The 16,546-nt window shown below is 32.2% G+C and overlaps 1 protein-coding gene across 12 annotated transcripts in view; it reads left to right on the top strand.

Annotated features, from left to right (window-relative positions):
* Positions 1–16,546, top strand: part of Arms (Ankyrin repeat-rich membrane spanning) — a 168,671-nt gene that overhangs the window by 79,402 nt on the left and 72,723 nt on the right. The window contains exon 1 of one of the 12 annotated variants that reach the window (XM_072530601.1): positions 6,514–6,665. The exons of the other annotated variants lie outside the window; for them this stretch is intronic. Coding sequence (XP_072386702.1) covers positions 6,624–6,665 — 42 coding nt within the window. The 5' untranslated portion in view covers positions 6,514–6,623. Of the gene's footprint in view, positions 1–6,513; positions 6,666–16,546 lie in introns of those variants that run through there. 12 annotated transcript variants of the gene reach the window in all.

Raw genomic sequence — 16,546 nt, 5'->3', positions numbered from 1 at the left:
AATTCCTCTGTAATTTTCCGAGTCCGATTTGTCTCCATGTTTGAGAGGAGAATGAAATAAATCAAAATGGCGGACATTTGAAAAAACTGTCGAAAAATTGAACTTTTTTTCGACTTTTTTCAGTCTCAAAAATTGTATTATTTTTTGGTCAAATTCTGGTAAACTATCTTAGAGAAAATCAAAACAACCAAAATGTATCTAGGTTTATTTAAATCAACCGACTAGATCCGAAGATAACTGTCCGCCATTTTTAAAAACGTAATTTTTCTCAAAATCTTTAATCTCTATAGAATCTCCTTTATCTTCCATAAAATTGGGATGGAATGGATGAAGTAGACGGAAGAGGCTAGTGTGTTTCCCGTGACAGGAAGATTCCTATTAAACTGAAGGGAAAATTCTATACAACTGCAATAAGACGTATATGATGTATGAAACTGAATGTTGAGCAGTTAAAAAGAAAGAGGAATAACGAATGCACGTGGCGGAACTGAGAATGCTTATATGGATGAGAGGAGTGACCAAAAAGGCTCTCTCTCTCTTTTCAGCCTTAAGTAATCCAACTTTGGACATAGACCTCCCCCAAATAAATCCAATGTTTTCTATTTTGTGCCACTTGCTTCCAGTTGTGTCTTCCGATTTTTTTAATGTCATCAGTTCATCTCATTTGTAGTCTTCCTCTGCTTCTCTTTCCTAACCATGGTCTCAATTGTTTTATTTCGTGGTTCCATCTTTTATCCTTCAGTCGGGCATTGTGTCCTACTAAGAGCTGCGTAGGACACAACATTAAGAATAAGTATACTGTGAAAATCTTGGAGTGGCACCAATTGACGCCAACTTGAAGACGTCAGAATTCATGGAGACTACAATTGCCAACTGGATCTCCTAACTTCGGAAGAAGGCGTAATAAGAAGTGTGTTTTTCATATTTAGGTGTATTTCATATTTAGACATAGCTGTTCTACTCATCTGTATACATCGTGGAATTTCCTGCTAACAGACAGACCCCACAGCTCCCTTGTTATTCCGGCGCTACGAACATAAAACTGTCGACCATGGTATTTCTACTACAGTAATTTTTTTATGATATTTTATTGTTTCATTCGTAATGATGAAACCAACGCAAACGATTAGGTTTGAACTAACAATTAGTAGAAATTACTCGTCCGATGTTATCGTAACGAAGTTATCATAGATATCACTTACGAATGAAATTTATAATAGGCTCAAATTGGTTTTGGCAACAGTTGCATTAGGAAGAGCGTATTTAATTGGCTTGTCAACACCATCATTATTTGGTACATTGAATGTTAATTAGGTGCAATCAGAGCACCGGAAAGTTTACAGTATCAAGATTTACACACAATCGATTATCTGTAAATTACGGCAACAAGAATCATTTTGTTAAACATCATAAGGTGCGTTTATTTATTATGCAGGTTGAACTTGAATTACAAGTGGAAAGTGGTTTAATATAATGCAGATAATTCGAAAATATAAAATAATGTAAGAAGAAGAAAATCCTATCCTTTTGAAAATAAATTTATTAAATTATTAAATAAAATTAATAATTATTAATTAAATTTAAGAATAAGTATAAAATTAAAAAGACAGTCAAGATTTCATTTCACGTACAAATCGTCTATGTATCTGTTGATACGTATTTCGCTTTAATAAAGCTCATCAGAACAGTTATTCATAGGCGTTCTCCACGTGAAAATTAGTCTTTTCTGTCTTTCGGAATTCGGATCTACTCTGTATGAGTACAAGAAACCAATTCGCTAACGATTTCTGCTTAGTTGAAGAGACATGTCGTGGAATGCAAATTTTAGATTCCCCATGTCTCTATTAACATCTTTATCAACGTCTGTTATACCTTGCATTTATAGAAGGTTCAGATTAAAGCAGTTATCTGAATTGTGTTTCGAAACTATTTTACGGATTTAATATCAGATGTCGCTATTGCGTCCGTTTCGAAGCCATTTTATCGTTGCTTCCCAAAGACAGAAAAGACTAATTTTCACGTTGAGAACGCCTATGAATAACTGTTCTGATGAGCTTTATTAAAGCGAAATACGTATCAACAGATACATAGACGATTTGTACGTGAAATGAAATCTTGACTGTCTTTTTAATTTTATTTTTATTCGGATCTACTCTGTATGAGTACAAGAAACCAATTCGCTAACGATTTCTGCTTAGTTGAGGAGACATGTCGTGTAATGCAAATTTTAGATTCCCTATGTCTCTATTAACATCTTTATCAACGTCTATTATACCTTGCATTTATAGAAGGTTCAGATTAAAGCAGTTATCTGAATTGTGTTTCGAAACTATTTTACGGATTTAAGAATAAGTTTTAAACGAAGTGGAAATCTATACGTCTAAAATAAACTTATTTTAAACTTAAATTTGTGGCTTATTCCCAATAAAAGTAGTAATTGCATTAAGATGCCACAAGAAAATAGCTTCGGAACAATATAATTTATCATGCGTCAATTAAAAAAAAAACTATTTATTTGGAATTTATTGTATGACTAAATAAAGTTCTACGTTTTTGGGCTTAATTAATGCACTCCTAAAATATGAAAAAAAAAACAATAAATGACCAAATGTTTTTGAAATTTTTTCAATAAAAACTTGGCTTCTATCTGTGTACATATATTTGTAGATTGAGAAACTTCTTTCCACATCAACAGATGTAATGGGAGCATATTTTAAATTCACAAGAATATTTGATTATAAATATATTTCTTCGCAAATATTACCAACAAGAATGTCAGCTACCTCAGTAGGTTTCTGAAAACCATTGTTATTTGAATTATTGTTTCACATTATTGAAAAATATCTTCTCTAGCGTCACCTTGTAATCTAATTTCTTTTATTAAGGCTCATCTTTCTACCAAAGACAACTTTGATGAGTCTAATTGAATAATAGTTTTTTGAAGCAAACTAAAACTTGATTTAATAAATGAAAGTTGCTGCTGAAGAACGTTGTTTTTAAAAATTTGTTTAGCATCTAGCAGAGATTGGGAACTTTCATCCGTTAAAACGTCAATTATATTTTTTTTAATCTACGAAATAGTCTAAATAGAAAAAAAGCGGCTTCAAACTATATAACCCATCGTGTTAGAAGGGGTTCTGGTAGAAGTCGAATATTTGGAAGTATTTCTTTATAAAGTTGAATTTTTATAGTAGATTTGAAGATTTTTTATGCTTGATATCAGGGAGTTTACAAAAGGAAACTTTTTTCTCATTTCTTCTGCAACTCTGTTCATTCCATGTGCTAAACAAATAACGTGTAGGTAGTTGGTATAAAATATTTTTAAATTTTGTCCTGCCATGAGCCATGACCATATATGGTGCAGCATCGGATAAAAAAGCAATAATTTATGCATCATCAGGAAAAAAAATTTGATATTTCTTCTTCTACAAAACGTGATATTGTTACAGAGTTTGTTTTTCCTAATTGCTTGCATGAAATTAAATAGGATTTTGGTAAGATCTGATTGCTTAGAACACCAATCATTAAATGAGCGATATATCTTCCTGACGAATCAGTGGTTTCGTCAACACACACGTAGAAGTAATTGTCACTAATATTAGGTTTTATATTATCTATTACTGACGAGTACAACGAGTTGACATGGTTTCTCTTTAGAGTTCTTTCACTTGGAATATTCAATTTTCAATATTTTTTTTTAAAAAGAAGTTAAGTTTTCATTGGATAATTTTGAAAGCGGTATATTTGAAGAGATTAATGCACGGCACAAGTTTTCATTAAAAGTATCTTGTTCGTTTCTTTCTTTCGAACTTGACCGAAAAGACTTAGAAACCGAAGCTTGATATTTTTCTCCAGAATTGTCTTTTTTGGCTTAATCTGTCGCAAAATTCACAAAGATTTCTGTTTAGTATATTAGCAACTATAGTATGAATTTAAAAAATTCTTATAGAACCTGTTTTTTGCTTGATCACTAAGAAGTCCTGATTTCAATCCTTTGGATTTTTGAATTTAGTCGCAAATGAAGGCATTAGTTTACAAAAAAGGAATTAATCATCTTTGAGAATCGCGACAGAAAATAGAAAAATTCGCGAATGTGATTAAAAATAATAGACAAGGAATATTTGATATTAAGAGATCTTTTTGGTGGACATTTTGAACATTTCCTTTAAAGTTTTTTGTTTTTTTACTTTAATTACTTTTTGTTATTTTTACACATTTAGAGAATACGATTTTTTATCGTAAAACTAAGATTCATTGGACATTTTAGAAGTAATTAATTCGATAACCGATCAAGCAAGAGTAACTTTTTTTGTAGAATTATTTTTTTAATAATTTTTTCTTCATATTTTTCCTTTATTTTAACCATAGTTCAGCAAAAAAATTGCTTTGATTCCTGTATCATCATCTTCATCATTCTCGCTTTACAATCCTACGTGGGTCCTAGCCTCCTCAAGAATTTCTCTCCAGTCGTCCCCAAACACGTATTTCCATATTTCTCATGTCTTCATCGATGTTATCAAGGAACCTTGTTCTGGTCTTCCTCTTCTTCTCTGACCAATGGGTCTATCAAGGAGCGATTTTCTAGCTGGGTCTTTTGTTCCATCCGCATTACATGCCCTATCCAGACGTCCTATCTAATATGTTTTCCGATTTCCGGTTCCTGGTATATTCTATAAATTTCAAAATTGTATCGTCTTTTCCACACTCTTGTTATTCACTGCTTTATAGATTCGCCTTAGTACTTTTCTTTCGAAACATCCTAACATGTTTTCATTATTTTTTGTTAGACTCCAGGTCTCTGAACCATATTTTAGTTCTGGGCGTATTATTGTTTTGTAGAGTTTTATTTTATCTCTGCGGTAGTATTATTTTCAGTGTTAAGGAGCGCTCCTAGGTATTCGTTTACTTCTTCGATGACGTCGTTTTCTATAACAAGTGCTAGTAGGATTTGTGGTTGCGTGCTTATTTTCATATACTTCGTTTTGTTGGTGTTTATTATTAAAGCCATTTGGTTGTGATTTGTGACATACGTATTAATTTTTCCAGAGCCAGATTGAACAGTATACAGGAGAGAGGGTCTGCGTTGCGCAGCCCGTTATTGGTAGTTCCCCCTGAATTCGTACTCTACATTCAACTTTTCGAGAGTTGGTTTTGTTAAATTTACTAACTGATTTGGTATTCCTAGCTCGTCCATTGCTTTGAACATTTCTCTTCTATTCACAGAGTCGTAGGATGCTTTGTAGTCTATAAAAATGTGATGAGTATCAATGCAATATTCCAGTGTTTTTACAAAATTTGTTTCAGGATTGCAGTCTGATGAATTGTCGATTTACCACCTTTGAAACCAGTCTGATATTTTCCTGTGGTAATAGCGTAATTTCTCTGTGGTTAGAGCATTCAAAGGTTTCCTTTTTTGTGTATTGTGCAAAGTATTCCAATATTCCAATTATTGGGGAGGGATTTCTGTGTCCATATTTCTTTTATAATCTGATGTCATGCCATTATGGTATCATGGCCACCTTCTTTATATAGATTAGCTGGGAGATTATCTATTCCGGGTAATTTGTTTCAGGCTAGTTTTTTAACTGCATCTTTAACTTCAAGAATCGTTGGTGGTTCCTCTTCCCTCTCGTCTGTTCCCCTTGTTGCCCTGTATTATTAGCAATGCTAAATTAGAGTTTAAATTAGCAATCTCATTCCAAAAAAAACGTAAAATTGTCAATTTTTGTGAAAATATACAAAATTATTGCGAAAATTAAAATCCATACTTAAATGTTAAAGATCCGGTGTCTCGGAAACTAGCAATATTTTTGTATACGACATGTTGGGCAGAATGAGGCACAGAATAAGCACATGATACATGATTGTGCGAATCATATATCATTATATCATTGTGTGATCGTCCAAATTTTTAATTCCTCAAAATTTCTTTAGTGTTTTAATTATGACGACTACCTTTATATTGCCATTTTTTAGTTCATCGTTTACTTGTTGTTCTTTTTACCCAAATTTTCTACATGTAAAATTTTTCCCAAGATAAGTTATTTGTTTTAAAATTATATTTTGAGTTGCATATACAGCCTTGAACAAAAAATCAAATGTGTTTAATAATGTCAAACAACGTCTGCAAATTTAAAGACGCTTATCGTGAAATACGACATAACTAATATTGATATTTCCCGAACGGTTGCCTGCCTCAGAAACTATTTAATAACAATTTAACTCTGTTAATTCTCACTGTCAATACGCACTTCGTTTTAATAACCAGTTGCACCGAACAATTAAACATAATTTACAGTAGCCAATAAAAGTCTAAACCCTTTGTACATCATTTGTGTACTTACAAACTGTTAATCCAATAATTCTGTTTGCTGCTACCACCGCTTAATTATTGGTGAATAATATCTAAGCAACTTATTTGCTCTGTAACCAATCAGAACGCTTATTTATTTAAATTCCGAAGATTAAACCGTGATATAAGTTTTTAATTGTGTGCAGTGTTTTCGTTGTTTGTTTAGTGCGAACTTTGGTTTGGAAAAGCTCGATTGCGATTTATTCTTTCAATGTGCGGTGCGTTGAATGAAGTGTGGGTTGCTGGTTGGAACTAGAAAGAACTAGATGGAATGATGTTTCGAAATTCCAAGTTTTTTGGATATCACACACAGGTAGACAAATACATTCTTCTTATTATTAATCTTTTGTACTAAATGCCACGAAAGAGATAGTGCAGTTAGGTATATATAGAGGAAGTTGCCTAAACCCAGGCCCCACTTTGTTTTTGAATTTTAAAAATTCAAATTTGAAAAAAAAAATAAAACATTTTTCAATATATATCTTACTATGTTTTACATAGGTGTTTATTTTATTTATATTTTTTTATTAAGTTTTGTAGGCGTGCCATTTTTTTTCTTAAACATTGCGTTTTTGTGTGTTTGAGAAATGTTTCGTAAAAAAATATTAGAGCAAATTTTAAGAAAAACTATATCACACTAACAATTTAAATGAACAAAATTGTAATTTTATATTGAAAATATAATAATTGACAGTCAAGTACGACAATATTCGCATATATAGTTGTCTTCTTCTGCGCCTGCACACTCAACGTGAGCCCAGACGGAACACATAAGGCATTTAACCCAACGCTCTCCTTTAGCTGTGATGGAAGATACACCTGGTGGAATTTATAACTCAGAAGAACCTGAGGATATGGTGTCGTCCGAGTCTTCTCCGGAGCTAGATTCTCCCTTTCCCTTGAACTTAAGACTTTTGTTAGCTTTCTCTTTTCTTTGCAACGGGAGACTTTTTGAACCACGACCTTTACAACGTGTCAGTTGTTTACTGGTCTTAGCTACTTTCTCCTCTCTAATTGTTGCAGCCTCTTCTAATTATGATTTGTAAGGAGAAGAAGTTATAAGTGCTGAACTGGTTGCTTTAAATCCTCTAGTTGAAGCTCTTTTCTTAATTTTCGGTATAGGGTTGATACGGAATGGACTTGCATGGAAAGAATTTTGCTGTGTACCATGTTCAGTCTGAGGTTGGCTCTGGGTAGAATTTTGTTTCTTTGAAGATGACAGGTTAGCTTGACAGGATCCAGATGACTTTGGCAGAACTACTTAATCAGATGCTCTTGATGGTGTTGATCAACACCATTCAACTCAGTTTCACTGGGATTTAATTCTCTCTGCTCGTCTAGTTCCTGAGAAATGGTAAAATTTGGAGCAAGCTGTTGATTCTTACGTGCTTCCACAATGTATTCAGATTCTGTGAATATGTTTCGGTTAATAGGAAAAATTCCAGTAACCCTGAAGCCATTGATAGCTATATCAGCCTTCTGACATTTAATGTATGCTCTACCAAAAAACTACATTACATCATAAGCATTGTAGAATTTCTTCGCTGTATATGGCTTTAGAGGTCCCATGAATGTCCTGTCAGTGGTTGTATTTTGTGTGATGAATGGGGTGGGAGTGATACAATTGAAACATAGTTTTGTCTGGCAAATCGATTAAGTCAATATTTTGGGTGTGACTGAAATGTCCGTCTAAGATGAGAAGGACAGGATTCTCTTTCGAAGGTTTTATTTATATTAAATGCTATAAAGTGTTGGAACCACATTGTAAACAGATTTGCTTGTATCCATCCTGAGGCATGTGCCGCAAATATGGTTTCCGGTGAAGCCCCTTTTTTCAGTGATCGCTCCAATTCTTGCGTGGAAAAATGAATAAAGGAGAATGAAGATTGCAGTTGTATTCATACAGGCAACGATTGTAATGAGATATCCACGCTCAACAGATGTCAGTGCAGCAACTTGCCTTTTTCCACGCAAATCAATTACTTTAGCCACTTTTGACTGTACGATAGATATACCCCTTTCATCTACATTGAAAATTCTATCAGGGGTAAACTTTTCTTTGCCATAAACCTCTTCTGGAAGATTAAAAAATCTATCGGTATTTTCTTTACTGAATTCTAAAGCTCTTGCAAAGGACGTGCCAGTTGGTTTTCGTTCTGATAACCTCTGATTCTGATTTTGTGGCGTTTAAAAAAAAGACTTGCTCATTTTTGCCCAGCCATTTCATGTTTAAAAGGATGCTGAACATGATTCTTATTAGCTAATTGTACAGCCATTCTTCGTAAATCTGTTCGTGTAAGGCCAAAGCATGATGCTTCCATGGCAAAACAATAATTAACTAGTTCATTCTCAAGTTGTTTGAGGTGACCCAAGGAGATTGAGGAAGTTGTTTGACCCAAAAAACCGGTGGCCTACCAACTTTTGTAAGAGATGCATCTAAGGGATTTCCATATTTTTCTTTGGCCAATCATTGCAGAGTTGATCTTGGCACATTATACATCTTACTGGCTTTTTTTAAGCCCATTGTCTTTTTTCGAAGAGCGTCAATCGCCCTTGACATATCCGGAGGAGACCATGATCTCAATGTCTTTGTTTTTGGCATGATATCTGCAACAATATTATCTATAAATTTCAATTTTACAAGCCAAAAAAGGGTCCCACATTAGGAAATTTTCAGGGGCCCAGATTAAGCAACGCTTAACTAAAATTTAAATATTAAATTTTTTATTTTAAAAATAAACTAAAGCCAAATGTTAGAACATGAATCAGTAGCTTGTAATGTCCTCTTTAAAATAATATAATGGTTAAAGTACTTACCAATATAATATTAAATTCCGGCAACACAAACTAAAAGTTCGCCAAAACTTTCCAAACCAAGATTTAGCTTATTCACTGACTACACCTCAAACGAGTTACGATAGTGACGGAAATGGTCGGCCGTGCTTTGCTCTCATAAGAATTTGGAACTTCAGGTTTAACAGTGTTGCCGCTTTGCAATTGTACCGTACATATATATCAACCTAGGGGCCCACTTTAGGAATAGGGCCCAGGTTTGGGCAAGTTCCTCTAGTAAAAGTGTTTGGTATCCTTGATGGACATTATTTAATACAAATTTAGACCAAAATTCTATTTTTTGCTTTCGAAATTATTTTTTTAGTTGTAGTTTTGGGATTTATACGCGTTTACTTATATATTATACAGAAGATGGATTACATTTTTGAGTCTTACTCTGTCAAACGCTTTCTGTAGGCGAATCAGACACAGAAATGCAGGTCTATACTCTATTGATTTCGCAGTATTTGCTTTATAAGGAATATTGCATCTGTACACGATCTTCCACTACGAAAACCCTGTTGTTTATCTGCTAAACTTATCCTCTGATTTATTAGCACTTATAAAATTTTAGTTGTAAGTTTTAGCGTAGTATTTACCTTTATACCTCTGTAGATTCCTGGTTGTTTTTTATTTCCTTTTTTTGAATAGTGGAAATAGTTCGCTCGTTCTCCATTCTTCCGGTATTTTATTGTGTTTTATAATTTTTTTAATTAATGGTGTTAATTATTGCTGCTCCACAATATTTCACTAATTCGTTTGGTATCCCGTCTTTACCTGCTGCTTTTCTGTTCTTTAGATTTTCAAGTATTTTCCGAACTTCCTGTACATTTATAGTTGTTCATTGGTGGTAATTTCTGCTGTTTCCGGTTATAACGTCGTTTGTTCTTCCTCTGCACAGAGCTTTTTTAGGTATTCAATCCACGTATCCTGTTCTATGTGTTTTGGTTCTATTAGTTCCTTTACCTCCGTTCTTTGACCTTTTATGAAGCGCCATATTTCCTTTTGCAGACCGTAAAAATCATGTTCCATTTCTTTCGAAAAGCGTTCCCAGTGATCATTTTTTATTGTTCTTACAAGTGCATGTCTTCCGTTTCTAATTGTCTTGTAATTATGGTATGCATCATGTGTTTTGGTTGACATGTAAAAATGTCAGATTGGAAATCGAAACATTTATTATATTTCATCATCATCACCCAGCCTCAAGAGTCCACTGTTGAACATAGGCCTCTTCCTCATGTTTCCAACCCCGTCTATCTTGCGCCGCTCTCATACAGTTTTTATTGAGTCTTCTTAAATCGTCAGTCCATCTTGTAGGTGGTCGACCGACACTTCTAGTTGTGGTTTAATTCCATGTATAAAATAATTTCCGATAGTGTTCCTGATTGCTCTCTCTAGGTATTATATCGGTAAAAATATTTTATTGCATTTTCATCGGCGATAAACCATTTGTTCCACTAAATTAAAATAAATACCATCCATTTTATTGCCGAATACTAACGTGTGAGAAACCGCAAATTGTAAATGAGTTATATTGATTTGTTGCCAGATGTTCATTTTAATTGGCTGAATGGTGGTGATCTTAGGTTTATTTGCATTATTTTTATTTTTCTGCGTCACCTTATTGGCAACGTACGACTTCATAGTTGGCTTTTTTTTGTTAAAATGAGAGTTTCTATTTTTAGGAATTAATATTATCACATTAACTATTATTGTTCTTAATACTGCTTGACGTCATATTTTATCATAAATGTTATGACAAAACGGTAAATGCTAAAAGAAAAATTTAAAAATAAGAAATAATAAAGAAAATTGAAAAAACTATTTTTATTTTTTAAGAAGTTTAAGAAAGAAAACAATAATGGGGGCTATGATGTATCATTTACGTAAATAATTACATACTAGTGTAAAATTCAGAAAACGTACATCAGATTACAGTTCTCAAAACATAATATGTAAAAACGGTATGATGTATCATGCCCTGCGTTGCTATGCGTAAAATGACCAAGCCACAGCAGAAAATTACATAAAACGTTATTTTCGGTTCTGTCATATCCTGAAGATCTGTCAGATAATTCAAATTAACCTAACTTTTGGCTTCTTGTTTGTTTTTGAAAAAATGGATTTTGTAAATTTGTTATTACCCAATGAATTGAATGATGTGGCAGAAAGAAATTATGTAAATGTAGAACAACGTCAGTTACGGGACACCAGTAACCCATTTGAAATAGATAACCAGCTCTAACTAAATTGCAATAGAATTAAAGGTTCTCTCCCTACTTAATTTTGTAGTTTGTAGTTTTGTAACAACCTGTTATTTTCAATGGAACAAAGTACATTTAGTAAAGTATTAACAGAAATAGCTGCAGGGATAGTGGAACACTTGGTGCCAAAATGGTGAAAAAGATGAAGTACAGACTGTAGTTCTCATGGAAATGATTCCAAAGGAGGCAAATCAAAACAATGGTTGGGTGTTGGAAGCACAGAGAATAAGAAGTGTTATTGCTGCAAACTTTGTGTAGTGAAACAAAAACTTATTAATATTTTCATAATTTATTTATTTCACAATGATAAATAGTGATGTAGTTTTATAATCAAATATAGTTTAGTAATATAATTTTACAATTTAGTGATATTTCATCATTTTATAATATATATGATAGAGTTTTATAATCTAGTATAGTTTAGTGATATAAATGTTAATATTTCAACTAATTACAAAAAGCTCAAAACAAACAATCTAAAACATATTACTAAGTGGCTCAAAATTTTTTTAAATGTTTAGATAATACAAAGATATTATATTGCTGTAAACTGTATTATAACATATTAAATTAAAAATGTTTATATATTGTTAAAAACAAAAACATAAATCATGTATGTTACATTTAATTACAAAAATGACACAACACTAACAAAATAAAAATATATTACAACCTGGCTCAAAGGTTTTGAAAACCCTTAGAGAATACAAAGAAGTGTTATAGCTGCAAATGTTATGTTATAAAATATTTAAATAAAAATGTTTATCCTCAGTTTATTTTATAATTATATGATTTATATTTATACAAACTTTGTGTTAAAAATTGTTAAATAAAAATGTTTAAAAACATAAAACCTGTATGTTACAATTAATTGCAAAAAGTTTAAAACAAATTTAAAATATATTACAAAGTAGTCCAAAATTTGTTAAAACCCTTGGAAAATTAAAATATACAAGTAAAGAATACAATTTCAAAAATTAACACAAACCTAAAATATACCACAAAGTAAACCTACAAATACACCTAAAATATACTACTACAAAGAACAAGGTTTGTAGCACAGGCATTACAAATTTGGGTTGTATAGAACCTTTGTGGAACCTGACATAAAATTCATTAAGGTAGCATACCTTACATGGATAGAGCATTTCATCAGGCAAGAGGTAGGTGCAACAGTCGGAAAGGTTTTTAACAGAAGAGGGCTGATGGGACCATAAAGCCGAAGAAGACCAAGACTTAGGTATCAAGACAATTTAGAGCATGATTTAAAATCTATTGGAGTTGGAATGTAGAGAAGAGTTGGTAGACACAGGGGTGAATGGAGGATTGTCCTAAAGAATTATTTGCACAAGCACAGGGTTTTACATTACAGCCCTGTTAAAGCTGGAAACATATATTCCTGTGTTGCATTGATGTTGACTAATGATAATGGTAAAACAAACTAAAATATATTACAAAATGGTCCAAATGTGCTCATAACCCTTAGAGAATATGAAAGTATTATTCCTGCAAACTTGCAAAAAAAAAATTGTTAAATAAAAGTGTTTATAATTAGTATATTTCATAATGATATGTAGGTATTTATGTTACAATTAGTTACAAAATCAAAAAGAATAACACAAAGATCAAGACAAAACAAAAAATCTGAAACATTACAAAGTGGCTAAAAAATTTTGAGTTATAAAATTGTTAAATAAAAATGTTTATATTCAGTTTATTCCATAATTGAGATATAATTTTATAAAGGATATGTTTATAGAATTTTAAATAAAACTATTGGTTCTTTAATTTTCACAGGTTGACTTCCTTTTCCTTCTGAAAAATATTATAAACCATAATAAACATAATACATCAATCATTAAACTTTACCTTTAAAATCCAATGTATTTATGGGGCTCCCCAAGATGAATCTTTGAAATGAGTTGCAAAATCTTCCACTCATTGAACACCTAAAAATTTAGCATTTATTAAATTTGATAGTAACAGAAATTAATTTTCTTACATGTCTTCATTGTTCTCCTGTTTTTTTTTAGGGCCACCATCTACTGTATTTACCATGATAGCAAATTCCTCTCACAATTGGGCTACTTTCTTAGCCTTCCTTGACTATTTTGCCAGTAAGCACTATTTATTTTTATGAAGTCTAACATCACTTCTAATTGTTTCCTGGTTGTTTTCTCTTTAATTGAAGCCATTAGTTTATTTTATTATAATTATAAAAAAATAGTAAACTGTTTCCACAAATTACATACAATAACATAACCTAACTAAGAGCGAAAACGGCACCTAATTTTAGACAGCTTAAAAATTACATTTACATATAGATAAATTACATATCAAGGTAGGCAACCCGTTATACGTAGTTCTTACATCATACCGATTTGAAAATTTTTACATAAATGTGTCAAAATCGGAGTTTACAGCATGTAATTATTTCACATAAATGATACATCATAGCCCTCAATGTCAGTATTTAAAATTGGTAAAAATGTTTTTGAATTGTTTTTAATTCGCAGCTAATTTCTTTATAACAATTAAGAAACCTAATTTCCATTGAACAGAGTCGTCTACAAAGCTTCAAAATATATAGCTCCAATTCTTCAGCTTGGAGAGTAGAGGGATTACTTTAAAATTCGCGCTACAAACTATACCTCTGGTTTTTGTTGATGGATTGTAACGTTCCTTTTTTAATTTGTATGTACTTTTTTTTTACATTTTTAAATAAATTTAATTGATATTGTATTAAAAATTGTTGTAAATAATTAGTAACATTGAAATTGCTGATAATATTTTAATGCCATATTATTTACATATCTACAACTGTAAATATTTATCAAATTACATGTTTACAACCTTTAATTTATTGTAAATGATTATTTTGTTCAACAAAAAAATTTGATAAATTATTTTCCAAAAATTGTTTAAACAATTAATAAAATTAATTTAATTTACCATTAAATATATTAACAAATGTCATGTTAATAATATATGCAAAGTATATACAAATTATAAAAAGAAACGTCAAAATCCATCAACAAAAACCGGAGATATTTTATAGGTCAGCCCTTAATTCGTCCCCGAGCAGGTACTAGAAGGTAAGCCTACCCTTAATTTCTACCGATGCTAATTACGGCACTTTAATGACCCCACTCAACTTGTCCCCGAGCAGGGGATTATAATTTCTGGGAAAACCGATTTGAGTTGGTTTCGAAAGTTTAAATTTATTTTTCTTCAAACGTCAAATAATGATGACATTACTTATCTTACTTGATCCTGTCAAAGTTTGATGTCTCCGCCGGCAGCATTTTTTTCCCCCATTGCTTTACGGCGGAGGGAAAAATGTTGTCATGGCAACAATATGAAACATGTCAAAAAGCAACAATACAAATGTCATTAACAACAATTAAACATCATTTTTATGTATAGTAATATTAAAAGTACAATTAGTTAATGAGGCATTTTCAAAATTGAAACCGTGCAAAAATGTTCCCGACTCTTGATACGCATTGGTAATTGTTGATGATACTGATGGTCGAGAACAACTTTCAGCAATCATTCCCGATGTTGGCGAATCATGAGGGTTTAAAATTTTTTGAGCATTATCGTTCTTATTTCTTATTGAATCCTCTATATATCCTTCGGCAACCGTGTTTGATTTCCAGCCCCCATGTCGTTTGAGGCATTCTAGATTTCCGCCTCCATCAATTAAAAGTGTTACTGAAGTTCGTCGTAAAGAGTGACCCGTGTATGCGCTTGCATCGTTTAAATTTAAATAACTAGCTACTTTTTGGGCTACTGCGCTGATCGAATGTATTCCCATGACGCTTCGGTAACACTTTCCATTTTGGTACTTGATAAAAAATCGGTTTTCTGTGAAATTTTCAGGCCGCAGTGATGCATACTTTTTATACAGTTTAATGTAGTTTTGACCAATTATCGTAAAAGATCTAATTTGTCGTGTTTTACTGTCTGGGATTTTGATAATTATTACATTTTCTTTATCCTCAATGTCCACAGTCTACATTTTTACCATTTCGTCGCATCGACAGGCTCCGGTAACCCCAATTAACAAAACAATCTGAAATATTTTTATAATTTAGTAGAGTATACTACATGCTTTGCAATATAATTTTTTTTACCTTTAATCCTAAATACAACTTATCTGGCGCTTCAAACAAAAATTTATCAAACTCGTCTTTAGTGAAAACTTTGGACTTCTTTACAGTATATCCTTCGTTTGTTTTTTTCAGAAAGGCACGTAACTTTAAAAATTAGCTTATATCCACATTTTTTCTAATAACTAACTCGGATTTTATCATAGAGTATCGTGACCACATTGTAAAAGATTTCCATTTATTTTCATTTTCCATTATATTAAAATATGCTAGTAAAACGTCTTCAGTAACTTGCCGTACTCCTCTTGTATCGCACCACTCTTGGAAGTGCTTGTACGCTAACCGATACTTTATTCCGGACTTGGAGGGCCCCAAACGTGCTACTGCATCATTAGCCGCGGACTCAATTTCGTTTAGGTTTTCCATTTTCGCACTAAATTTGCGCTTGCGGTTGCAACAACAATAAGCTGTCTTTAATAATTGCAAACAACTATCAAACAACTGTAACCAGGGAGACGCAAATCCTACCGACGACTATTATTTTAATTTCTAACATCTAGACGACTTTGATAGTTGTCACAGTTAATTTCGAGTAAAAATAGCGTATGAATTGTACTATTTATGGTTGAAAATTGCTACGTTTGAAGAAAAAAATAGTATACTTTATTCGGCAAAGAAGCGACTTTTCTTGACTTGCCCTCTATAAGAAAAGTCATGCTTCTCCGCCTCATAAAGTAATATACTATTTCACTTTCATTTTGTAATAACTACTTTTAAGAAAAACATTATGAAATGCTCTAAAAGTTTTAGTGAACGGTGAAAACATCTATTGATAATAAAATCTCAGAAATTTACAAGACATAAAGAGTTAAAAAGTGGTGAAGTGTGTTGGAGATGAGCGATTCGCTCCTGTAATGCTATAATTTATACTATGGGTGCCGAAAACTTGATTGTGTGCAGTGAACCAGAGCATAACCATGAAA

Source organism: Diabrotica undecimpunctata, chromosome 4 (assembly GCF_040954645.1).
Source record: "Diabrotica undecimpunctata isolate CICGRU chromosome 4, icDiaUnde3, whole genome shotgun sequence".
Lineage (NCBI taxonomy): Eukaryota > Metazoa > Arthropoda > Insecta > Coleoptera > Chrysomelidae > Diabrotica > Diabrotica undecimpunctata.
This window is presented reverse-complemented; position numbering and strand designations above follow the sequence as displayed.